General features: G+C 39.7%; 1 protein-coding gene across 1 annotated transcript in view; it reads left to right on the forward strand.

The window, feature by feature from the left end:
- Positions 1-26331, forward strand: part of Sorcs3 (sortilin related VPS10 domain containing receptor 3) — a 415789-nt gene that overhangs the window by 295670 nt on the left and 93788 nt on the right. The window contains exons 8-11 of the mRNA XM_069987921.1: positions 485-574; positions 10186-10365; positions 20390-20536; positions 22310-22412. Coding sequence (XP_069844022.1) covers positions 485-574; positions 10186-10365; positions 20390-20536; positions 22310-22412 — 520 coding nt within the window. The remainder of the gene's footprint in view (positions 1-484; positions 575-10185; positions 10366-20389; positions 20537-22309; positions 22413-26331) is intronic.

Here is a 26331-nt window from a genome sequence, read left to right on the forward strand (position 1 = left end):
AAGTGAAATTACATTTCAAAATAATAAGAGTTTTGAACAGTAATGATTAGGCAGATCCAAACAAAAATACCTTTGACAATTATGGCATGGTTGCAATAGATGAACAAAAAAAATGTTTAAAATAAAAAGACAGAACAAATAGATCAGGAGAACAGTCCTGGTCAATAAATTGCTTTCAGTTGGAAATACTTATTAGGTATGCACCTGACACAAAGCATGATGACCTAATGCAGAATCAGTCCCAGCTCTCACCAAGAAAAGAGCCAGGGGGAGAGACTGTTATAATCATTAACTTACTGTTTGATCAACATGACATGAGAGCAACACAGGGTGTCAGGGGACTGGAGACTCAAAGTCAGCAAAGGATATTCTCGAAAAGACAATTAGGAGCCTGTTGCAGCTGGTGATGGAATGGACAGTACTTCCCAATTTGTTCCATGATCTGAGAGCCCCTTCTGATCTTTATATTTCCCCTTCGATCTAGGTAACAACAGGTGGAAGAGCCAGCTACTACGTGTCCTATCGAAGAGAGGCCTTTGCTCAGATAAAGCTGCCCAAGTACTCCTTGCCAAAGGTACTGCATGCACCCCCTGCCGTACTGACTCCTGCTAGACAAAGCCTGGGTTTGAGAGCTGCCTTAGAGACTGTGGGGGGCCCTGGAACCCTGGTTGTAAGAAGCCTAACTGCTGGCATTGAATCTGACTTACTCCTAAGTGGTTTGACCATTGCTGATGTTGCTGAACCTGGGTTTTACATTCTCCTCTCAGCAGTCTTCCAGGCATGAGCTTTGATTTCCTGTGAGTGGTCCAAATCCAGTGCTGGCTTTGATATCAGTCTCTTCTGAGGCACCTCCCTTCTGCAAAGGCCTTACCTGCAATATGAAGGTCAAGGTCAGGCAGAAGCACACACAGTTGCGGCACATAGCTAAGCACATAGCATAGATGAGTCTAATGGTTTTCTTGCTTCTCTTTACATTTTAAGACTAGACTGTAAGTGCATTGTCTGTGTTTCCACTCCCCTCTACCATGGTGAGTAATTAAAAGGAGTTAATTTACCGGAATGTTAATATCAATGATGACATTTAGCTCCTCTATTGGAAAATCATAAAACTTACTTCATGAACGCCATTTGTTGTAAGCATTGACTTCCTGAGGGAGATGAGTCTTACAGCTTCAGTGTGAATAAGGATAGGGTGTAATTGCATTAATTAATCAGGAGCTCAGTGTCCAGTTGGAGACCCACCAACTCTAATGTGGCAAAGAGGTTGGCCAACGATCTGGCATCAGGAAACCTTGTGAAAAGCTAAGGGAGTACAGAGTTGAGGATTAGGCAATGAATGAGAAGGTAGATACTTTTATATTCCTTAATATTTACTTGTTTGGCTAATTATGAACACATGTATTCATTCATTTGTTCCTTATTAACAAAAATCATTTGTTGTACAAAGGGGTCAGCATGTCAATGCGTGTGTACCATGCCTCTTGATCAGTTTATCCCTTCCAGTACTCTCTTCCCATCTATCCCAAACATACCTAACCCCTCAAGTTTTCTAGTTCCATTTTTACATTTGTACATTAAGTGTTAAGATTATATTTTCCCACCACTCCTCTCTCTCCTCATCCACCCCTCTCTCCTCAATCCCCTCCTCCATCAGACACGTTTCAGGTTCCTGGTATTCATTTTGTTAAACTGTCTGTTCATTGTTCAAAGGGATTACACCATGGATATCCACCCCCACATAAACCTTTGATTTGATTATGTATATATGCAAATATTCCTATGTGTTTCAATTTCAGATCAAACTTCCATATATGAGATAATTTATTCATCATTTGACTCTCTGAGCCTGATTTACTTGACTGAACATAATTTTTCCAGGTCCATCCATTTTCTTGCCAATGAAAAAATATTATTCTTCCTGGGGGAAGAACCAAAAAATTATACTGTACATATACCACATTTTCTTGATCCATTCATCAGTTGTAGGGTGTCTGGGTTATTTCCATAACTTGACTATGGTGAGTAGTGTACTAATATCAATTCAATATAAATCGATGACCTCAAATGCAGACCTGGAACTGTGAACATAAGACAGGAAAGAATAGGGGAAACTTTGCACCTGATTGACATAGGCAGGAAATTCATGGCTACTCAGGAATTCCTGGGACTCAACAAATGGGAGAGTGAAGTTTAAAAAGGGATTTGTATCAAAAAGTTTCTTCACAACAAAGGATACAGTTACTAAGGTAAAAAGACAGATAGTAGAGGAGATCTTTCCAGGTATACATCTAACAAAGGCTTAATCAATAATCTGATTAATAATGGGCAAAGGATATGAACAGACACTTCTGAAAAGAAAAAAATGGCCAATAAATACATGAAGAAATGGTCACCATCTCTGGCCATAAAGAAATGCAAATCAAAGAACCTTGAGAGACCACCTTCCTCCATTTAAAATAACCATCATTAAATATATAAGCCACGATAAATTCTGGCAAGGATGCTGGGAAAAAGACACATTTGGTAGGAATGTAAATTAGTGTAGCCACTATGGAAGGCAGTATGGAGATTCCTCAAGAAAACCTGAAGCTAGAAGTACTCTATGACAGAACAATATTGCTCTTGGGCATTTATCCAAAGATTGCAAGTCAGGATACAATAAAGGCACCTACACATCCAAATTCATTGCTATATTATTCACCATTTTCCTTTCTTTTTTTGCATGCATTTAACTATTCTTTCTTCCATTTAAGTAATTACTTGGTGCCAGGCACCAAACCAAACATACTCTCTAACTAGAGTAGTAAGACACAAATGATCATCTCTTCCTAAAGTTTATAATCCAATAGAGAAAAGAGTCATGACAAAAGCAACTTTAGGTATTGTAGAAGTTCAAAGTCCATCTTAAAAACATCAGCTAACTAAATGTGGATAGAAAGGACAGGATCCTAGGGAAAGTCACATACAAAGCAATACAAGAAAGACAAAGAGTTAAATGATCAAATATGGGTAAGGAGAAGTTGATAGAAAATATTATTGTCCCTTGTTATCTGTGAGGATTGGTTTCAGGATCTCCACCCACAAATATAAAATTCACAAATGCTTAATTCCCTTATTATCATGGTGCAGTATTTCTATATCGCCTGTGCACTTCCTTTGTGGTACTTTAAATCATTTTTAATTTAAATTTTATTGTGAAGGTTATGTACAGAGGGGTTACAGTTACCTAAGTAAGATAATGAGTACATTTCTTTTTGAACAGTATTACCCCCTCCTTCATTTTCTCCCACTTTCTCCTGACTGATTCCCCTTCCCACCAAGTTGTAAAGTTCATTTCTGGAATAGTATCTAGTGAGTATTATTGTTGAATTGGTTCACCCTTTGTCCCACTGTTTCTTTGATGCCCCTTCCCTCCCCCAAATCAGATAAACTTACATACAAGTCAAAGTGTATAGAAATCAAAAACAGTTACCACAGGGATAAAACAAAGGAGAAAAAAGGAAGAAAAAATAAATAATTTCAAACAATACAATAATAAAAACCTCTTGTTTCTAATTATTGGAGTTCATTTCAATAAGCTCATTTTATATGGTCATGTACACATATCTATTGAGCCATTGCAATCCTCTCCTAAGAATTGTCTCCTTTGTTCTCAGTGTGCAAATGCTTAGAACACTGTTTAATCATGTCCAAGCATAATTATTTGTCCTTTACTCTCCATTGGATTAACTATTTATAGGCATATTCTAGTTATTACAAATAATGGAAACCATGCAGCCTATGTTTCTTTGGGTCTGGCTTACTTCACATAAAATAATTTTTTCCAAGTCTTTCTAATTCCTTACGAATGGGACAATGTCATTCTATACTACCTCACATAATATATGTGCTATAAATGGCATAAACAGATTTTGTGGTATATTGTTTAGAGGTTAGTGACAAGAAGAGAAATCTATAGTTGATACAAATGCAAATTTAACTTCAGTTTGGATCTATAGTAAGTTAAATTTGTGAATCCATGGATACAGATGGCTGGCTGTATGTACGTAGGCCCTGTTTTAAGAAAGAGCATGGTTCATTTAACAAGCAAGGCATCTTGAAAGGCTGACAAGGAAGCCTCTAACATGGGTTATTTAAATAAGCTCAGAGGCCATCAAAACTGTTTTCTTCTCTTACTGCAACTTCTTTATGACTGGTTTTAATGGCACTATTGCATAGAATTGTGGTTGTAGGATGTACCCTCTCCTTGAGATAGCCTACACCCAAACAATTTAAACTGGTTTTCTCTACTGGAGAGGATTAGAAAAGGAAAATTCATAGTTGCATTTTTCCAAAAGGAAATTGTTACTACAGTAACCTGAAAAACTCCAAAAAATGGCCCAAGAAAGGAGATTGAGGAACTTTCAGTCTTCTTGATGTGAGGCTCCACATATATATTATTCTTTTTAATTTGAACCTTCTTGGGAAAACAAACAATTCACTTCCCTAAGCAGTATGTCTGCAGGTAGGGACAAATTAGGTCCTGAATTGACTGCCACCATACAGCATTCCATTAATGATTAGCAGCCTCATGGCAGCTTACTGTGGGGCGAATCACCCCAGCCAAGCAACCCCATTCGGTGTAGCATCTCACTAATAAGACAAACTGTGAAAATAGCTGGACGGTTATTGATCTCTTTGGTAACTGAGGTTAACAAGAAGGGGGTGGTGATGGATTGGTTCTTTCCATTGTTTAAAAATGGAAATGGCTTTTAAGCAAGTTGTTATTGTTCCATAAAGACCTGTGACTGATGTTAGGGGTCTTAGTTAAAATAACAAGCAAAAAAAAAAAGACCCCCATCTCTCTGAGTACGTGTTTCCAGCCTATCTGCTTAGAGCATGCAAATTGGAACAATTTGCAGAGAGTAAGCGGACTTGTGCCCAATCCTTCATAATTTATTCCCTTGGCACTGGGTGGTCCCTCTTTGTTTTTAGCCATGAAACTCATGTACCAGTGGAGTGCCTGGTGGCATGTGACAGGAAGTAGTGGCAACCTAGGAAAAACGTAATTGACATATGAACAGAAACTCAAGCTTCCTTTCACTTCTGACATTTTGCTTATCTAGGAAATCAGGGCTTCTCAACTGTGAGATGACAATAATACTGTTTGACCAAGTTATGAAGATGCATTGAATGGATCACTTTGGGTCTGGTGTGAAATGATCAGAAAATCTAAAGAACTATTTTTTCTACAAAAAATAATGCCAGTGCCCTTATCTTCCTAACATGGAGAGCTCTGTTTATGATGGGATTCTGTTTCTGACAACTTTGAACTCTAGATTGCCTAAGGCATTGCTTTACCACGCAGAGACTGATGTGCTCTCTTTTGTCTTTTTAAGTTCCTGAGTATATTCTTAACTTGCTATTAATAATCACTTCAGCCAGAAAAAATGTGTGATATTTTTGCTTTTGTTTGTTTGTCTTTTCTGTAGAGGATTCAGATTAGAACGGATGGTTTTGAGCTTTGCCTAAGCCCGTGCTCCTGGAAAACAGCCAATCCTAAGAAATTCTCTCACAGTTTTGTGTTTGGGAGATGGCTTACTGCCGTGAGCCACCTCCCCTAGATGGCTTGATAAATCTCAGATGTCTGCCTTGTTTACCTATAATAAGGCCAGATTCTCACTGCTTGTTTAGCTTATAAATGATTTGGAAAACTGTTGTCCTAGTCACCCTATCTGGACAAATGCCTGGTAATTTGCTTGATCAAAATTAAGGAGGACTTTTCTTCTTTCTTCAGTTCCTGGACTCTGCCCACACCCCACCTCAAGCATATGCAAACATTGGGAGCTTAACCGAACAGTGCAAGGAGGTACAGCTTCACCATAACAGCTCTTCTGAGAATCATTTGACCCCAAAGAAAATAATGTCATGTTCAATTGTTTCATCATGCTACCTGATTACCTGACATTCTAAGCCCAGGTTGTTTTAGCCTTATGCTGTAACAACATTGAAGTACCACCCCAGTTAGAATGGCCAATATCAAGAAAACTAATAACAAATGATGGCATGGATGTTGCCAAATGGAATTCTATTACACCTAGTAGGAATGTAAGTTTGTTCAACTACTCTGGAAAGCATTATTGAGGTTCCTCAAAAAAACTAAACATGGAGCTACCATGACCAAGAAATTCCACTCCTGGGCTTCTCTACAATAGATTACAAACAAAACTAAAGCTATAAGCACAACCATGTTCATCACAGCATTATTTACCATAGCCAAGATATGGAATCATCCCAGATAGATGCTTCTCAATTGATAAATGGATGAAAAATGTGATATATATGTATGTGTGTGTGTATATATATATATATATATATATATATATATATATATATATGGAATAATGGGATTCTACACACTTATGAAAAATGATACTGTATTATTCATAAGGAAATGGAAAGACTTGGAAAAAATTATATTAAGTGAAGTAAGCCAAACCTAGAGAAGCATACGTTGCATAGTTTCCCTCATTTGTGGTAGCTAGAATGTGCCTAAAAATCTACAAGTAAACATACTGGTTGATAAACAAAGGGCTACAAATGAGTTAACTGAAGTGTAATAGACTATGGAGAGCATAAATAGTATAATTCTTTAAAAGACTAAGTCAAAGCCCCCCAAAAATACATACCAGAAAATAGGTATGTACATGGGTATGTAGGTTGGGGGCCAAGGGAAGTGGTATAGGAAAATGAAGGGAGGAAGGAGGCAGAATGCAGACAAGAATTTATTGTATTTTTGCAGAATTGAAAAATATAAAGGACAGGTCTACTTAACCATTGCCTTTCTTCACCTGATCTTCACATTGATCTCACAATGAATATGATCACACAGGGAACCTGATAATCTCCCAATCTCTGATCTACATTCATCAGCTCTCATCATTCTTTCTTCCACTTGAAACTTTATGCGTGCCTTGTACTCCTTTAGGAGTGAAGGTCCAGTGGGCTGCACAGAGCCCCTGTTGATGGAGCTCCCCTCTTCTCCCTCCCCCCGTACTCCTTTCCTGGAAGGGAAACTACTTTCCACATAGAGTGAGTTCTATGATTTATTTCTTCAAATATCCTACCCTCTCTCCTCTGGAAGCCTTGTCATTCTAGTCACCTGGTTCAGTGCCCCTAGTGGGGCATGTAGTCAGGTTTGAGAGGGGTCACATTCGAATGTAATGTCATTCCAATCAGGAGGGAATCTTCTTAGGGTTAGCTGTTACCTTTCTTCTTCTCTCAGTCTCATGGCAAATACTGATACATGGCAAATACTGACACATGGAAAATACTTAATACTGACACATGGCAAATACTGATTCCATAATGAGTAAAATTACAGCATGCCCAAATGAGTAAGAACAGGGAAACACTGCCATCATTGTTTACCTAGAGGGTCACAGGTTTTGGTTTTCAGAAAGCAATTCTAATTTTCCCAAATCATTGCTAGGAGGAAGAATAGTACCCATCACTGTTTTCCAAATCAAAACATGAAAGTAGTTATGTCTGATGCTGTCCAAATTCTAAGTTATACTAAGTTCCCAACCTGTATTACCAAATTTCTTGCTGCGTGTTCTCAGAACCAGCAAGCAAGAAAGTGACACATCCTTTAGAGTTTGAGGTATCTATCTGGATTCTAGACAAAGAGTAGAAAACTTCATTATTGTTCAGAATCCTTTTAGACAAATTTTAATTAATACATTTTTATTTGATTTTGAAGACAGTATTCTGATGACCCCTATTCAACTAAGAAACCCATTTGGAGACAACTCATGTAGTTGAGAATTTTTTCAAAAAGGGATTCCCTGGGCTCAAGTTATATCAGATTCATATGGTGGACTTGTTCAGATAGCACTACAGCTCTATGCCAGACAACTAATTCATGATCTCAACAAGTGGTATTGAGTTTGTAGCCTATTGGGATTTGGGGAATCCTGGTGGTACACATCTGTAATCCCAGATAGTTGGGAGGTTGAGAGGTGGGAGACTCACTTGAGCCTAACCAGAAGTTGAAGGCCAGCATGGGAAACCTACTCTTTTCTGCTCTTCAGAATGAGCAGAAAAAAAAGAAACTGGCCACGTTTTCTAGGTCATTTTGTTGCACATCTATGCTATATCAATATTATGTTGAAAAGTTCTTTTTTTGGTTAAGAAGGCCTTGTGCTTAAATCATAGCATTGCCATTTGTTAGTTGAATGACTTTGAACGATTGAGAACTTCGAGGGCAGACATCTCAGAATGCCAGACACATGAGGCACCAAGGCTCTCTCCCAAGAGCCTTGATACCTGTTCACCAGCTGGCATAGCCCCAAGTCAGCATTTACCTAATATGCATTCATAGCAAACCTGGCTGTATCTAATCCTGACCGTGCCCTGGTGTTTTAAGTTGTTGATTCCTACTTCTTTTACATTAGTTTAGTCTAAAATAACTTAGCTCATTCATTTTTATGACCAAAACATCTGGGAAAAGTCAGGAGTTTCTATTGCATTTTTAACAGGGTAAGTGAATTTAATCTGTAGTTCCTGCAGCTGCTATTTCCCCTCCTACTGGGTTCTTGGGCATTCATTCCACACCAACCCAACACGATTTCATCACATGGTTTTAAAGAGTAAGACTTCTTTCCATTTTCAAACAGCCCAGCAGGAGCTTGTAATTCTACAAGATGTGTAAGCACAAATGAACAAGTAAGTTCTTAGTCAAGGTGACCTAGAGAGTTCAAGGCCAGAGGCCATTTGTCAAAGAATCCCCAATAAAGGATCTAGAATTTGTTTGCTTACTTCCCCTACCTCCCAGTTGTCTAATATAAAACTATATTTATTCATTTTTTTGTAAAAATATAGAGTGCTTTTGGAAACTTTATAGTCTAGGCTCCCTAGATAAAAGGCTTAAATTGTGAAGATCTTTATACAGTTCCTGGCCACCAAAGCAAAAGCAAACTGGCTTTTAAAAATAATTTTGAACTGTGAAACTACTCAATGTGATTTTAGAAGTGGCCAGGATTCTTAACTGAAATAAATTCAGAGACCACGAAGTTAATGTAAACATTCAAGTGGTTGATCATAACAACATACGTGGATGGAGAGCTAGGGGCCTAAGACTCCATGTGCAAGTCCACAGATTACATATTCAATATAGGATACGGCAAAATAACATTCCCAGTCAGTATTCCCTGGCCATCAGTATGAAATCTCTGATCTAGAAACTATGTATCCAACTTGTTTAGAAGCTAATCATTAGTGTAGCTGCAAACAGATGCTCAAAATTGAATTCTTCCATTTGTCAGCTATATAATCTGAAGCAATTTGGAGGACCACTATGTGCCTGTATGAAATGGAAATAATCTTACTATTGACTATTAATTGCAAAAAATACATCTAGAAATGTGCCCAAATACTAAGCATTTTATTGATGACCTAATATTTTCCTTATTGAGGAGGGAAAATTGAAATCTATGGAAACAAACATATTCTACAGTCATACAGCTGGCCTCTACAGTGGTTATGTTAGGTGTTTATAGTGGGACACAGCACAGTAAATTCCATATTGAGTATCACTTACTCTACATCAATGAGTTTCAAAGGTAATTTCATCTTACTAGCACTGGGCCCTTCATTACCTTTTACTTCTAAACTACTTGCCAGTATTCCTCTGTATAGAACAGCGCTTGATGGTGCAGCTGTGAAGCAGATTTGGAGATTTCAAGCCAGACTCATTGGCTGTTGCTCCATGTCACCCTTCTTGATGCCGAAGATTACAAAGAAAAACACAACCCACGACACCACAAAATTTAAAACTATAAATGCAAATCAGTTGACTATAGGTCTTGCTTCCTTTGCATGCGTGAGCTTCCTTTTGCAAAGTTGTATGTCTCTGTAAACCCTAACACATTTTACATATAAAAATAAAACAAAGTGGATGAACCCTTGAAGCCATGGAAAATGATCCCCTCCAAAAGCTCCTTACACCTATCTTCCTGTTACTTAGCAAGGAGCAGAAACTATGGAGCTCATAATTTATAGCCTTCATCTAACATAGAATGGTTTAATATTTGCCTAAAACTCAAGCTGTCCTCAACTGATTAATAAGTCATGGTACTTCTTTGGGACCCAACGAGAAGAGCGATACGGTGATCTGCTGCCTTACAGGACTTTTTCTTATTACAGGACATGCACATCATCAGCACTGATGAAAATCAAGTATTTGCAGCAGTGCAAGAATGGAATCAGAATGACACCTACAACCTCTACATCTCGGACACACGTGGTATCTATTTCACCCTGGCTATGGAGAACATTAAGAGCAGCCGAGGTCTACTGGGAAACATTATTATCGAATTATATGAGGTATGGAGCCAAAGTTGGCCTTTTACTGGGTTGACGTCTTTTACTTGTCATGAGTCTTAATAGTCTAAACACAAGTTTTGGAGTTTTGGATGCCAATCTCAGCTGTGCCATTAAGAAATTTGTCTTGGGTTTTACAGAACTAATATGGTCTTGGATATATTTAGTTCTGCATTTTAGTGTACAAGGTCCTTTACATATTTATTTATTTATTTGTTTGTTGGTTTGTTTGTTTGTTTATTTATTTTGTACTAGACCTAGAGCATGAACTCAGGGCCTGAGTGCAGTCCCTGAGCTTTTACCTTCATGGCTGGTGCTCTGCCACTTGAGCCACAGCCCCACTTTTTTTAAAAACATATTTAATCGGTGTGTTTACCAGGCATGGTCCCACTGTCTGGGCTATTAAAATTATTATTAGAGGCCCTGCTAAGGTCAGGGAAAGAGTCCTTACCCATGGCTAAGGTCGAGATAAGAGTCCTTACCCATAGTTTCCAATCAAAGAAGCTTTGATACCAATTTGAGGATTATTGCCAGTTGTCCTCACTGCACACAGGTCCTCTCTTACTTTGACTAAAGGATCTCTAATTATATCAGATGGGTTTGTATAAAAGCAGCAGGCCTTTCCTTCCTAAGGCCATGCATTAACCTTGTTTCATGAAAAGGAAGTCTAGTCCTCGGCCATTTTAGAGGATTACTTCTGCCAATGAGACGACCTGGCTTTTTAGCCAAGAGGGTTTTGCATGCTTCTAAGACTACCTCAATGCTTAGTTCTCTGAGATTGTTATCTCCAACTATCAGGGCTGGCCTCCCCCATGCTATGGATCCTGCAATTCCTACTCCCACCAGTAGTTGACCTAAAAGCCGGGGCTGCTCTATGAACTAAACCAGTGTCTAAGTTGAAATGGGCCCACCCCACCATACAGATAGACATAATGAATACTTTCACATCAGTGCACCAATCCTGACTCTATGTACATTAGCTCCATTGTAAAACTCATGATCCTGTGTTCCCAGTATATACCCTTAGCTAAGGATACTCAGGGGACAAGGATTTGACCCCTGACAAAACAAAAGGGGAAAATGATAGGGTGGAGGAAGTAAAGATGGAATATAATATCTAACTTGGATTGTGTAAAATGGATAATGAATGATTTTAAGATATAAATGTAAGTGTGCTGTGGATAAAATTTCCCTGGTAGCTAGCTATGTTAGCTAGTAACTGTAATTGTAACCCTGTAACCCTGTAACCCAGGAACTCTAATGTCTGATTCTGCTCTTTTCTGAGCAATGCTCACCCTAACCCAGCGGAACCATCACCACCCTTTGTTCTATTCCCCTGCTTCCCATCAGCAAAACCTTGGCGGGAAATTTAAAAAGTGCAAATTTCTTGTAAAAATCATTGGCTAAAACCAACACCCAGCCTCCCCCTTTCCCTGCCCTAGCCCCAAATGCTTAAAAAGCCAATATGGGCTGTCACTTGGGGCTGTTTCCTGGGATCCCAACTCCAGGTGCGGTCCTGGTGCATCAGCACCATTTGCTCAATAAAATCTTTTACATTTTCAAAAAAAAAAAAGAACAACTTTGTTTTGGGTCAAGAGATATACATTACCTGTGACTCAATTCCAGGAAAATTGAGATTCTTTGTGAGATTATTGTGAGGTGGGAGATAAAACATCTGTGTGGGCTCTGCCTCAACAGAGATATCTTGTGTACATAGCATGATTACATGCCGGAAATGAAGGTGCGTAGCCTAATCGATAACTTAGGTATCTTTTTTAAACTGTGCTTTTTCTTATGGACTCCAGGTAGAAATAGTATTAGCTATGTGCTTAAATTATTTGAAAATCTTATTCATTAATGCAGTTTGTCACTGCTAAGCATGAAAGTGTCATCAGATGCCAACAGCTATGCAGGGTAAAGACTGGGCTCCAATATGAGCAGGCCACATATATTGTTCTGTTTCATAAAATGCAATCATCAGTTAAAGAGTAATCTCTCTTGCAATTTAAGAGATTTCACATAGAAACTAGAAATGAACTAGCTTTAGTGAACCTGAGGAAGTGGTGCATTGTTATGCTTCTGTGATTCTGTGAGTGTGTGTAGTATATGTGTATGTGTGTGTGTGTGTGTGTGTGAGAGAGAGAGAGAGAGAGAGAGAGAGAGAGAGAGAGAGAGAGAGAGAGAGAGAGAGAGAAAGAGAGAGAGAGAGAGAAAGAGAGAGAGAGAGAGAGAGAGAGAGAGAGAGAGAGAGAGAGAGAGAGAGAGAGAGAGCACACTTTGATGGGCGGGACTGGGAACAGTGATGGCCCTGGCTGACCACATGGAGATAAAGATGGAGTGTCTTATTGTCTAGTATCAAGCAGTGGCTGGTGGTCGAATCCACATAGGTTGTATGCTTGAGTTGTTATTTCCAGGTGGGGCCTAAGATGGGCTCCCTGAGCTGTTGTTCACTTGTGGATGTTCCTTTGGGCAGAATGAAGCTTTTAAAATAGCAAGGTAAGTGCTTTTGACAATGATCTCCCCAGAATAGTGCTTTGCTAAGCTCTAGCCTCCATACAGTGGCATAACGTTGGCTACTCAGTTATCGAGAGTGGCAGAAATAGTTTGTATTATAGTTATCCTATTAGGTAGAGGTGTGGTAACCCAAAGGCATGGGATGAATGGAAGTACATGTGTTTTAAAAGAAGAGGAATGGATGTCATTCTACTTCTACAAAAGCAGTGGGAATACCCTCATTTCCTAGGACATAACTGACAAGTGTTAACGTGATTCCCTTTAATGACAAGGTCCCACTTGGGGAAATGTCCTAGATTTCTTTTGTGGTAAAAATGGGTAGAGACAAATAACTTCAGTACACTTACATTCTCATGCCTGTAACTACACCAGGAAAAAGAAATATACTTTTATTACTAAAAATGGCTCACATCCTGGGGGAGTGTTTAGGTGAATGTTCCTAAGACTGAGGCCATTACAAGTTCCTGCTTGCACAAGTCAGGTGATAGAGATGAGATGTTTATTGATGCCCCTGTGGTCAGGTCCAAACAGCAGATGGCAGATGTGGCTGCAGATGATTTTACAGTCAAGAAACAAGAAACCCCCATGACTCTGACTTCCTTGACACTGTGGGCAAGTTTGCTACTGTGATATTCTGCTAAGAAAGGGAAGCTGAACCTCCTTGGCCATTTAAAACCTCAAGCCACTGTGATCTGAAGCAGAGCATGAATCACTATGAAGAATGTGCACAGATACACGTAATTTTTTTGTCTCCCTGCTGAAGTTGGTCTTCAATATTGCTGGGAGAAAAATAGCATGGTGTCATTGCTTTTACAGAGAAGCAAGATGCATCAGGTTGGGGCAACTTTTTCAAAACCAGCTCTGTAAGCCTGTTTTTCTTTTAGCTTCACTAGCGTTGCTCATGTCCATACTTTGTATTTAGGCTCCATGTCAGCAGAGATGGCTGATTCTTATCTTCAGGCAGCTTACAACCAACGTTTGAGAGGGTCAGTAGACCAAGTCCCTGCCCAAGGCTAGAAGCAATTGAGTCAAAGAGAAAGAATGAGATGAATGGAAGTCAACCAAAATTTTATTGTTCTAAAAGTTGCGTAAGAGGAAGTGGAATCGTTAATCTTTTGAGTTAGATTCATCCATTTGGTAGCAGGCAGAGATGGTAAATCAAATATTTTCCTGTAGAGGATCATTTCTGTAACAACTGAGAATTGAGGTACAGAATATGTGATTTGTTCAAGTGGATTCTAAAATTGGGCAAATCAGTATAAGCTGTATGTGTTCAATTCTTTACATCAATGTGATTGATCTGTTATCCTGGGGAGAAGGGAGGAACGGGGAGCCAGACCAAATGTTAAGCATGAGCTAAACCACGGATGGTGTAGATTTTGGAGCAAGTGATCTCACTTGTCTATTTGTTTTGCATTGATGCTTGTCTAGGACAGAAATGAACGTGTGGTAGCTTAGTTAGATTTTAAATTCTAGAAGGCATTTAAGTCACAGGTGAGTAAATGGAAAACAGACAGTATCTGGACCATGACCATATTGAAGATTTTTAACAGGGATGTTGTTTTGCACCTGGAGATACATTCTGTGGCTAAGAGATAAAGCTCAATTTAATTGGTCTCCAGGGGTCATTAGGATTCAACCTTCTTTCTGTAGATTCTTATGCAAACTGGGATTGTGTACCATATGTCCAGTTAGCAAAGAGCCTGCATTTTTTTTCTCCTGGACTTCAAACACCCTTGTGTGATACAGCTGGAAAAAGCTGTGGAGTCTCAGATCTAATTCAGCCAAATGAACACCACTTTCCAGAGAGTATTCTGTCAGGTGTGTGAGGATTGACTGGTGTGTAAGGCTCACGGTCTACAGGACACATGGAAGTGATCTTGTTAAGGTAGAAATCACAGTCTAAATCATATTATAGGTACATCTTTTATTTCCTTTTGGGGTCACTAAAGGAAAGGTAAACTAAAACAAGAAATCAGAGGAGACTTAGAAGTCAGTTGGCTCACATGATGGATAGCTGCAGATGAGGAGAGGAGAGCCAGCTTCAGGTGGGTGGAGCTCTAGGTTCCTGCATACTTGAGTGGATTTATGGAGTAGTGGGTATGGAGATCATAGAGATACTAGGAAAGTGCTGGCCTTTATCCTAACTTTTTCTTCCCATGAGTACATACAAACAATTAATAATACCAGTATGTTAGAGATTACTTTGTAACATTATAATTTTACAGGGTATTACAATCCCAAAGGTCAGAGATGCCTTTAGTTAAATGTCAGGTATCAGGTAGGTCAGGTTGACCTTGATCTCCTTAAGGTGGTGGTGAATCACCTTACCTTGCACAGTAGACCTCTCAAGCCTCTGGACAATGGAGAAGATCCATGACAGCATGAATTTTGATGAAAAGGTAACAGTGAGACATTGATAGTCCTTGGAGACTGAAGCAGATCAACTCTACTGAATACTACCAAGCCCACAATTTCTGTTTTTAAATCTTACAGTAGCATCTTCTATAGAGCAATTCTCCTGTTGACTCATTTCTTAATCTATACTTGAAAATGGAATATTCTCATGAACATGATTAGATAATTAGGGAAGGAAATAACATTTGAAAGGCAAATGTTAATTAAGCTCTTCCGAATGGTGGCAGAAGTCTAGCACTGAACAAGGCTGGGGTTAACAATGAAGACATCCCTTCTGTGGGCTTACGATTATCATTTCCCACATTCCCACCAATAAACTCTATTTCATTTCCTCGTGACACACAAATCAAGAATCAGATATTCAGTTATGCTCTAGAAACATCTCTGAGCTGATGCAAAAATTTTGCACAGCACTTTCCTTTGGTATAAAGTATTCCGCTTAAAATTCCTTATGATCAAAACAGCTTCACCCTTAAGCCTTACACAAGCATTGGCAAATACAGTAATATACTGAATGAGCTACATGCATACTTTTAAATATTTATTGTGCATATTTTAAATAGCAAAAAAGCAGATGAAGTTAATAATACATAATATATAATAATATATTTTACTTAAATAAATATTTTCATTTAGTATAGGTTTAATATGAGAAAACTATAATTTGGTATTTTTTTATACTGAATATCCAGGATCCTGGATATATTTTATGTTTCTCATACAACTTAATTCATATGCTAATTTTTAACCTGAAATACTTGATCAACAGTTACTTTTCATAAAATAATAATAATAATTTAGTAAAACTATGTGCTAAAAGTTTACCAATAACCAAATTGAATACCATTTGTTAAGTTTACATTTATATTGATCAACAGTTAGTTTTCATAAAATAATAATAATTTAGTTAAAATTATGTGTTAAAAGTTTACCAATAACCAAATTGAATACCATGTCTTAAGTTTACATTTATATTGACTCAAATTTTAAATAAAATTGAAAATCAGTCCCTTGGTAGCATTAACTACATTTTAAGGAATCATATGTTGTCAGTGGCTGTCCTTCATATTGGAATGCATAGATGTAAATAGTTTATATACTTTTTCTTATTTGTTTCTTATAGTATTTCTGTGTGGCATATCTAATTCCCATCACATCTGAAGAAATTACAGAGATGCAGAGAATTTGGTGGTTTGGCTCAGATGTTATGGTTAATAAATTGTGAGGCTGTATTTGATAGGGTCTCTATCTGCCTATAATTTGAGATATTTCAATTACCCTTTTTAATCTATAGATTTTGGAAATATACATAATTTACAAGCAGTAAAACTTACCCTTTTTGTCTGTGGTTCTATGAGTTTTTACAAGTATATATAGTTGTGTAACTGCCACTGAAGTCAAGGCAGAGAGTTCTATTCCCCAGAATATTCACTTTTCTAGTCAATCTGGGATGTCATTGACAGTCAGCCATCTTCTCCTTGTCTGTGCTTTTGCCTTTTTTGGAGTAGCAATCAGTGGAATGACATAGTGGGTTACCTTTGTTTGAAGTCTGGCATCTTTCACCTTGGAGAATGCATCTGAGAGTCATCTAGTTGTCAAGTGTGTCTATGGATATGTGGAGTAGTATTGCATTGTGTGGAGGTGCTCTAGTGAGCTATCCCAGTTGAAGAATAATCAGGATGCTCTCAGTTTGGGGTGGTTATGAATGCCAGTTCTATAAGCATTCATATCATCATAGTTTTTTTTGTGTTAGTTATATTTTTTTGTTTTTGTTTTTTTGCTCGCGGTAAATACCTCAGAGTTGCTGGGTGAGTCAAATGAATTGCACATTTCTAAAAAGCTATACAACTGTTTGTAAAGTGGCAGTTGTGGTCATTTCAAATCCACATCAGCATTTAGTAATATCAGTGTGTGTGTGTGTGTGTGTGTGTGTGTGTGTGTGTGTGTGTGTGTGTGTGCGCACGCGCACGCATGTGTACTCATATATGTGCATATTTGGCTATTCTGAATAGGACCTAACACTACCCTCTTTAGGGTTTAATTTTTATTTCTCTACTCAGTGAATATACTTATCCCCTAAGAAGTTATACACAGATGGATATAATGAAACTCACTATCCAAACTCAGTGTTCTGATCTCTGCTCATATTACTCACACTTCCTTGCCTTCTCCTGTGCTTAATTGTGACCTTTGGCGACCTCTCTTGGGCCAAATGAACAGCTGCTGGTGAGCTCCATAGGGCACTTTTCCCTCAGCTGACCTTCATCAGACCCTCACCGTGAGACGGACTCTGGGGACAGCCTAAGGCAGATCATGGTAATTGCTTTTCTCAGCAGAACCCTGAATTCTTTCGCCTGAGGTCTCAGGAGCCTGACTGGCAGATGACCGTGCCACCTGGACACAGTGCTTTGCCAAGGGTCTGCTATTATTTATCTACTTTTTCCCAGGGGGAAAGTGGGCCATGGAGCCTTGACACCTTGTACCCTCTCCTTTGGACATCTTCCTAGACCATTAGCCACTATCACATGTCTCCTTTCAGACAGCAGTGGAGAAAGCACCTTTATAGTACCTCTTCTGATGAAGACAAGTACTATAGATATGTCTTATTCCTTAATAATTTTGTGGTTTTTTTTGTTTTGCTTGAGTAAGGCTAAGTAGGGCTCCACGATACCTTTTAGGCAAATATGTTTATGTACATATGTACGTATGTATAATGAATATATGGTTATAACTCCTTGATTGTAAGAAGAACATATTTCTAACTTGGGTTCCAGTCAAAAAATTGATGTGAGATACCAAAAGCTGAGTGCCCTACCATCTTAGCCCATTTGCTTATATAAGATATGGAGACAAGAGATAATTCAGTCATCATGAAAGGGCTTTGAACTATCCAAGTACAGATGGATGGAAAGTGTTTGGTTCCTTTCAAAAGACAAAGAGATGCCTGTGACTTTATGGAGTGACAACGTCACAGGAACCTGGGTTCCATGGAAATTGCTCCTCCCTAATTTACTTTTCAGTCCTCAGTCTCCTGAGTTGGCCCTATTTTCTGTGGGCTGCACATGAAATGCCCGGGTGGTGACCTTTCAGTGATGGGATGCATCCAGGTGGGAAACAGGGTCATGAAGGCAGTGATTTCAGAGGAACTGTGGATCAGGGCCCTGGGAGTCTGACCTGTGTATATGTGGTTATAGAGCTTAGGGGAGGTGGGGAGAGGGAGCAACTGAATTAGGAGAAGGAATTTTATGGTTGTCCAACAGAGAAAGTACCCACTCTACAGCCAAAAGCAGAACCTTTTGGCAGAATCTTCTAGAAAAAACACAGGTTTCTTCTTGCCATGAAGAAATGATCAATTTAATTAATGCCTTTTAGCTCATTTTAAAGTCCAAGGCTATCTGGGGGGGGGCGGTCTAGGGGGATCTCTTGGCCTCCACATTTGCATGTGAAATCCCAGTGTCCTTGAAAGACACTGACAGAAAATTGTCAGGGTAGAGGCTGAGGCTAGGAACAGGCAGAACTCCAGTGCAGAGGCCCTGCCCCCATCCTGGGAGGCTGGCTAATCAATTATATCCTTGGTCCTTTGTCAAATTCCCCAGGTGATGTTGTCCTTCCCTGATAACTCTTTTCTCTTCCTGACATTCCCTTTCCATTTGCTTTGTGTTTTTTGTTTGTTTGTTTGTTCATTTTATTTGGGTTGGCATTTTCCTTGAAGGGCAGTGAAGTTACTGTGGGGAAAAAAAATCCAACAGAAGACTTAATTCATCGACTAAATTAGGTCATGTAGGAAAAACAAAAACATAGCCAGGTGCTGGTGGTTCATGCTTGTAATCCTAGCTACTAAGGAGGATGAGATCTGATGATCATGGTTCCAAGCCAGCCCAGGTAAGAAAGTCCATGAGACTCTGTGAGACTCTCATCTCCAATCAACCACCAGAAAACCAGAAGTGGCACAAGTGGTAGAATGATCACCTTGAGCTGAAGAGCTGAGGGACAGCACTTAGGCCCAGATTTCAAGCCTCATGACCACCACCAGTACCACACCACCACCACCACCACCACCAAAAAGTTTAAAAAAGAAAAAACAAGAACAACAAAATCATATTAGTTCCTTCCATGGAAGTTTTTCCTTTGCTTCCTCTAGTATTCAGCTAATTATGACCCATGGACAGATGAAAAGTGGGATTTTAAAACTTGATATAACTCAGTTCATCCAACAAATAGGTGGGTCTGCCTATTGTTTATATGTGTTTAGATTTTCTGAATAGACCTTTGGCTTTAGTTTATGCTGGAATGTCCTTGTAAAGTTACAAGGAATCTTTGTTTGATATAGGACTTTATCATCCTAAATAATGTTCTTGTCCATTATGAAGAATAAAAGAAATGAAAGTGAGTCACATCTGTACTTAGCTTAGAAATGTATTAGGTGATAGATCTTTAATCCTCCAGCTTACTCTACTTGTGGTGATTCTCTGTTGCCTTCTAAATATCAAGGACATTCAGATCCCAATTCATTAGGAGCTCTGGCAAAGCTGCTCTGCATTATCTCATGGACCCTTTGCCAGCTAATGAAGGAAAAGAGGAAAAACCACCAATTTTAAGGTGACTGTGGGCTGTGAGCCAATCACACAATGAGCCAGTAACATGGACAGAAATAGATGCCAGGTCAGCTGCCCCCCCAAATCTACTAGGTTACTAATTGGGATTTCTGGTCTCCCACCGTTAAGAATACGCGTAAGACTCTCTTAAATAAAGGTACATATCTCTGGAAGGGCAGCATCTTCAGCTGGGGTCAGAGTAAATGTTAATAGTGAATTAAAGATAAAATCAAATGGCAAAAAGTACACTCAGGAAAAGTGGGGGAAAGAACATGAGGAAGATGGAGATGGGGTAGGTAGGGAGGTGGTAGAGGCTCTGAAGATGAAACTAAACATCGTTCAGAGGCTACAAGATATACGACATGATTCATCGTGTTCCTCTTTCTATCTCATATATTCCAAACAACCTGTGAAAGATGCTAGGAATTCTTTCAGGACTCCTTTAAGACTACAGGTATTTTGACCCAATGTGGTTCTTCAACTTTCCCCTTTTTTCCTAGGTAGCAGGCATCAAAGGTATATTCCTGGCAAACAAGAAGGTGGATGACCAGGTGAAGACATACATCACTTACAACAAAGGCAGGGATTGGCGCCTACTGCAAGCTCCAGATGTGGACCTGAGAGGGAACCCAGTGCACTGCCTGCTGGTCAGTCACCAAGTCCCACGCAGACTCAGATCACAGGGCAGGCTGCTCCCCCAAGCATGGTACCTCAAGGGTTTTCTCAGCACCAGCCCAAGACTCACAGAAGGTCTTGGGAGTTGAGCTTCTACTGCAAAGCAATTTTCTACAATTGCTAGACTACTAGTCTATGGGTTCAGATTGTCCCACACATATAACTCATTTGAACTGTACAGTATTTACATGTACTCAATAAATGCCCGTGCAATTCAACTAAGAACATCCAGTGAGCTCTAGCTCATAGTAAGATATAGAAGAAATAAAAATCTCAAGCAAAATTTGGCCTGGTGGTGTGTACCTGTAATCCCAGCTGCTTTTCAGCTAGAGATGAGAAGATTAAAGTTCAAAGCCAGCCTAGGCAAAAATATTAGTGAGATACTATCAACAAGACAAAAGTGATAGATAAGTGAATGGATAATACTTTAAGGATAGCCCTGCCTGGATAAAACCACAAGACCCAATCTGAAAAATAGACTAAAGGCAAGAAAGCTTAGAGACCTGACTCTAGTGGTAGAACTCTTCAGTACCAAAGCTAGGGATACAGACTGGGACAGATGGAGCCCTTACCATTTTGCATGTTAAACTAACTCCAATATTTTGTTTTGTTATCTTTTCTTCTTTAAAACATCCTTTGGGTATTAGGAAGATCAGAGACAAAGGGGTGCCTAATGCTAGGAACAGCTGGTAGTTTCAAGATTATAGCATGAAGAGTTGGTTTTTCCTCCCTTAAACCTTACCCATGACTTTATCTTATTTTCTTAACTTAGTCTCCTTTTTTCTCACTTCTATCATTATTTTTATTAATTGCATAGAATATGTATTGATAAATCTCCAAGCTCTTTTAAATTCTTTTTTGTGTGAACTCTGGTCCTGGGTGCTGCCCCTCAGCTTTCAGCTCAAGGCTAGCACTCTACCACTTGAGCCACAGCGTCACTTCCGGCTTTTTTCTGCTTATGTGGTTCTGAGGAATGCAACCCAGGGTCTCATGCATGCAAGGCAAGCGCTCTACCACTAAGCCAACTTCCCAGCCCCCTCCAAGCTCTTTTTAAAATGCACAATGAGGATACATAAGTCCATACATAAAAATCACAGACTGAGGAATTTTAGTAATATCTTAAAATATTTCAGGTAAGATTCAAGCAAAACTATAAACAGGAACAAAATATTCTCTGTGTGTATGTGTGTGTGTGTGTGTGTATATATATATATATATATATATACAGAAATAAAACTGTATGTGTGTGTGTGTGTGTGTGTGTGTGTGTGTGTATACACACAGAGAGACAAATCAGTTGAAGAAGCAAGTGAAGAGTAGAGGGCCTAGGTTATATCAATGTGTTTTCCTTCTTTACTCCCTTCAGTGCCTTCTTAGAACTCAAAGAATTAAAAATTTGATGGTCAAGGGCTGACATGGTGGTGGTGGTAGTGTTCTTATTCTGTTGGGGAAGAAAAAGGCCTGGGCAGCTTCTTAAATCCATCCATGAGGACAAGGAATATGACTACAGATGATATTAGGAAGGAAAGGACCATGGACTGATGTTCAGGACAACTCAGAATGTGTAATACTAGCTATGTCAAGTGGACATGACCCATGCCTCAAAACTGAGTCTAAAGCTCATCGTCCCAAATCTTACTGTTTCTGTAAGCTGAGCATTGTGAAGTTCTATTTCTAGTAGGGCAAGAGGATGGGAGATTCAGGAGTTCCCTTGAGTGAAACAATTTTCTTCTTTATCATTATAGCCTTTCTGTTCCTTACACCTGCACTTGCAGCTCTCTGAAAATCCATATTCCTCAGGACGAATCTCCAGCAAGGAGACGGCCCCAGGACTTGTGGTGGCCACAGGTAAGGAAAATATCTCCTGGGCTTCTCGCTCACAGAGCACCTCTAGAATTAGTTTGCCACTTATTTTTGGAACATGCACTAGTTTGGTTTTGCATGGAAACTATGGGAATTCTCTCCAGAAAAACATTCTAGAATCTAGAATGCAAACAGTTGTGGATAACTAAGGTTAACAACCTCTTCCCTAGTCACAGAACAGATCCTTAGGTTTGTTCTGCAAGAGGCCAGAGATTTCTGTCAGTGAACTTACTAGTCAGAGAGATTTGAAAAAAAAAAAAAAAGAATTCTCACTTTAAGAAAACATGGTATATGAACTTCCCAGCTTCCAAATATCAGTTGGGGCAGTTTTCTCTTTACACAGAAGATACTTTACAAAGAGTTTCACCCTAGAGCTGTTTTTAATCAGGAGGTCTCTGGTGCATGTAAAGGTTTGTTTACACATGATTAAGCACTTGGCTGAAAGCCTGGGGGAAAGGCCAGAAAAGCTTAAGGTTGCATTGTTGGAACCACTGTCCACTGAACATCAATCAGAAGTGAAGATAAAGCAACCCAGATGAAAATGAAAGTCTCAGGGGAATGTGGTCTCATTAGCATGCACTTGATTTGCATATACCTTTTCAGGAATACATTGACAGCATCAGGCTAGGCAGGCTTCTAATCTTAGAAGTTAGAGCTCTGGTGTTAGGCAGCTTTCTCTTGATGAAAGCAGATATATTCATAGTGGCTTTCTGAGGAGGTACATTCAGATTCTTTCATCAACTTTAAGCTCTGGGTCTTTTATACATGGCTTTCTTCTCTAAGTGTCTACTCCACCAGCAGTGACCAACTGTTTTATTCAGATGGTCAGTGAACAGAGCCTGCTGGTACTTTCTTTTTTTAACTCAAGGCTACCACTTTGAGCCACAGCACCACTTCTGGCTTTTTCTGTGATTAATTGGAGATGCGGGTCTCCTACCCAGGCTGGTTTTGAATCATGATCCTCAGATCTCAGCCTCCTGAGTAGCTAGGATTATAGGTGTGAGCCACCAGCACCCAGCTTCTTTTTTTTAATTAAAAAAATTACTCTTTTTAAGTAGTTGTACAAAGGAGTCGCAATCTAACAAAGCAATTTATGCATACACTATATCTTGATCAATGTCACCGCTTTTAACTTTCTTATCCATCCTTCTTCTCCTCACCCCTTCCTTCACTCTTCTTAGTTTTGTAGGATATATATTGGATACCTCTGGGTGGTATCTTGATCAAGAAGAGTCAATCATGAATTGCATGACTGCTGTCAGGCACCAAGGACAGTGATAACTCAGGGCAGGATCTGTTGCTGTGCTCCTAGCTTGGGCGTGATCCTATTCTCCACCATCAGTGCGAGCTGGCTTTTCCAACTCAGGGGCTGTTGTTACTCTTGCCTTTAGTCTAGGCCTACAGGAAACCAGGGCTGGAGCAGAAACTGCTGCAAAACTTCTCAGGGGTACAATTTAACATGATTGGAATGCTTGAAAGGTAGCCAGGTATTGTTCAATGTAGTCTAAGCACCTTGGACTGTAATATTTTCATTGGGAAGGTGGGAATAATAGAACTAACATAGTAGAATTGCAGGGCTAAATGAAGCAATGAATTTCAAATACTTAAAACCATACTCAGGACACACTAAATGTTCAGGACATGCTATCTGTCATCATCATTACTATCATAGACATTCAAGCTGCTCTTTTTATATCTGAAGACTATAATTTGTCCATCTCTTTCTATAGCACCATTAATCATACACATATATCATGGATGCAATGAAACTCAGAAACCCATAGTTCTTGTTTTCTAAGCTGAGCTCTAACACTTACAAGGCTTGCGAATTTGACTTAGTTTTACCTTCTTGGTTTCATTTTTCTCATCTGTAACAAAGAATGTTTTCTACCTTGCAAGAATGTTGCAACAACTTGAGGTCAAGTAATCTATCTAAAAGATTGGAGAGTTAGGCATGGATGGTGCACACCTGTAATCCCAGCACAAGGAAGGCAGAGGGAGGAGAACTGTAAATTCAAGGCTAGTCTGAGCTACATAGGGAGACCTTGCTTTAAAAAGCAAACCAACCAGTTAAAGAAAAATAAATGTGAACAGAGTGCCGAGAGTTTAGTTATGTGGGAAGAGTGGTAGTTGCTATTACCTGTGAATAGTACATGCTTTCAAATTAGTCTACTTTTAACTCTTCTTTGAGTAACTGGCATGGGATAATAGTGACTTATTTTTTCTTTGTTCTTGTTCATTAAATTTGACTAGTTTCTTTTTTCTCCCTTAAGTGACATCCAGGACTTCTTGCTAGCCTTGAGCATTTCTTTGGGAGCTGATGAGCTCCTCACGAAAAGCCAGAGCTAAATCATTGCTCAGGCTTCCTCATGCCCAGCTTTCCTTCTCTCTGTCTGTGTAGTCTCCCTGGGAGATTATTTGCCTCCAGGAAAATAATTGGCACCAAGTGGCTTGTGTCTCCAGGAACCTTTCCACATTTACATCCCCACCAGTTGCAGGAAGGCCCTGGGACCCTCACCTTTCCACTCTCCCTGCTTATACCCTCTTCCCATCTTGCATGGAGAAGTGGTGGCAGAAATGCCAGGCAGGTGAATCAATGCCTTGATTCATTCCCACCTCTTGTTGGGGCTCTCTCAGATGCAGAAGGAATTCATATCTGCATCTCCTATTAGCAAGCAGGAACACTAGGGCTCTCGGCATCCCAAACACTGGTCCCTAATTAGTACTGAAGACCTAACATCGTCACGAAGCCTGAAAGTATGCGTTCTTCTCCTTCCCCTGTTGGCACAGCAGCTCCGAATTGCAGATACAACATGCAGCCACAGTCTCCTTCAGTTTACTGATGAAGGGATGCGTGGGAAAGGATGGTGCTTATTCCTATAACCAGCCCTCCAGATCCGTCTCCAGGACTTAAATGTGCTAGTTCCACAGCTAACCCATCCCCTGCGCTGCATGCTATACATGCTGAATATTTACACCTCACATGTTTCCTTTTTTCGGCACATCTTCCATCTGTAGCTGGCTGTGCACCACAGAGGGCCTTTCACCCCTTAGTCCTCAAAAGGGGTAGCCAAATGGGTAGCTTTTCTAGCTTTCTGGCATGCATGATGAGAGGTATCTCTAATCTACAGATTTCAAAATTCTTTCCATTCCCTCCCCTCTCATGCTTAAAGACTAGAGAAGGGAAGATAGCATGGGGAGAAAACAGAGAATAGAATGGAATTGTGTAAATCTGCTCCAAAGCTCCCAGTACCTCCCTCATTTGCCTGTTAAGTTGTTGGCGAGACATGCTCCCTATTCGACCGCCGTTCACTGCTCTTTTCTTCTGTCGTGACACCATGGTAACCCCAGCTACACCTCCTTCTTTCAGCAAGTTCTGCAGCCACTCTCGCAGAGCCTCATCACTTCAGCTTAAACCATTGAGACTCTGTCCTCAAAGCTGCTTCTCTGCCATCATCACCCAGACTCTTCCTGTAAGAGTTTGCCCACAGAGCTGCTTAGGAACATGGCCAAAGTCCAAGTCCTGCTTTGTAGATCTGTTATTCCTCTGTCTAACAGCCAACATTCTGGTCCTTGTTACTAACAGTATGTCATGCAGGGAGCCCATCAATGGATGGGAGGTACTCTCAAAAGTTGACTTCATTATGAGCCTGGGAGTCTTTCTTCTCACCAGAAAGCCTCCAAAATCAGTGTGGTGAAAGAGAGGCTGAGAATGTTGTGAAAACCAACTTCTAAGAAGGATAAAATAATCTGGGCACTGGTAGCTCACACGTGTAATCGTAATTCCTCAGGAGGCTGAGATCTGAGGATCTAAATTTGAGGATCTAAATTTGAAGCCAGCCTGGGCAGAAAAGCTTGAGAGACTCTAATCTCCAATGAACCGGCAAAGATATGGTAGATGAAA

Source organism: Dipodomys merriami, unplaced genomic scaffold (genome assembly GCF_024711535.1).
Source record: "Dipodomys merriami isolate MVZ:Mamm:240054 unplaced genomic scaffold, mDipMer1.0.p SCAF_35, whole genome shotgun sequence".
Taxonomy (NCBI): Eukaryota; Metazoa; Chordata; class Mammalia; order Rodentia; family Heteromyidae; genus Dipodomys; species Dipodomys merriami.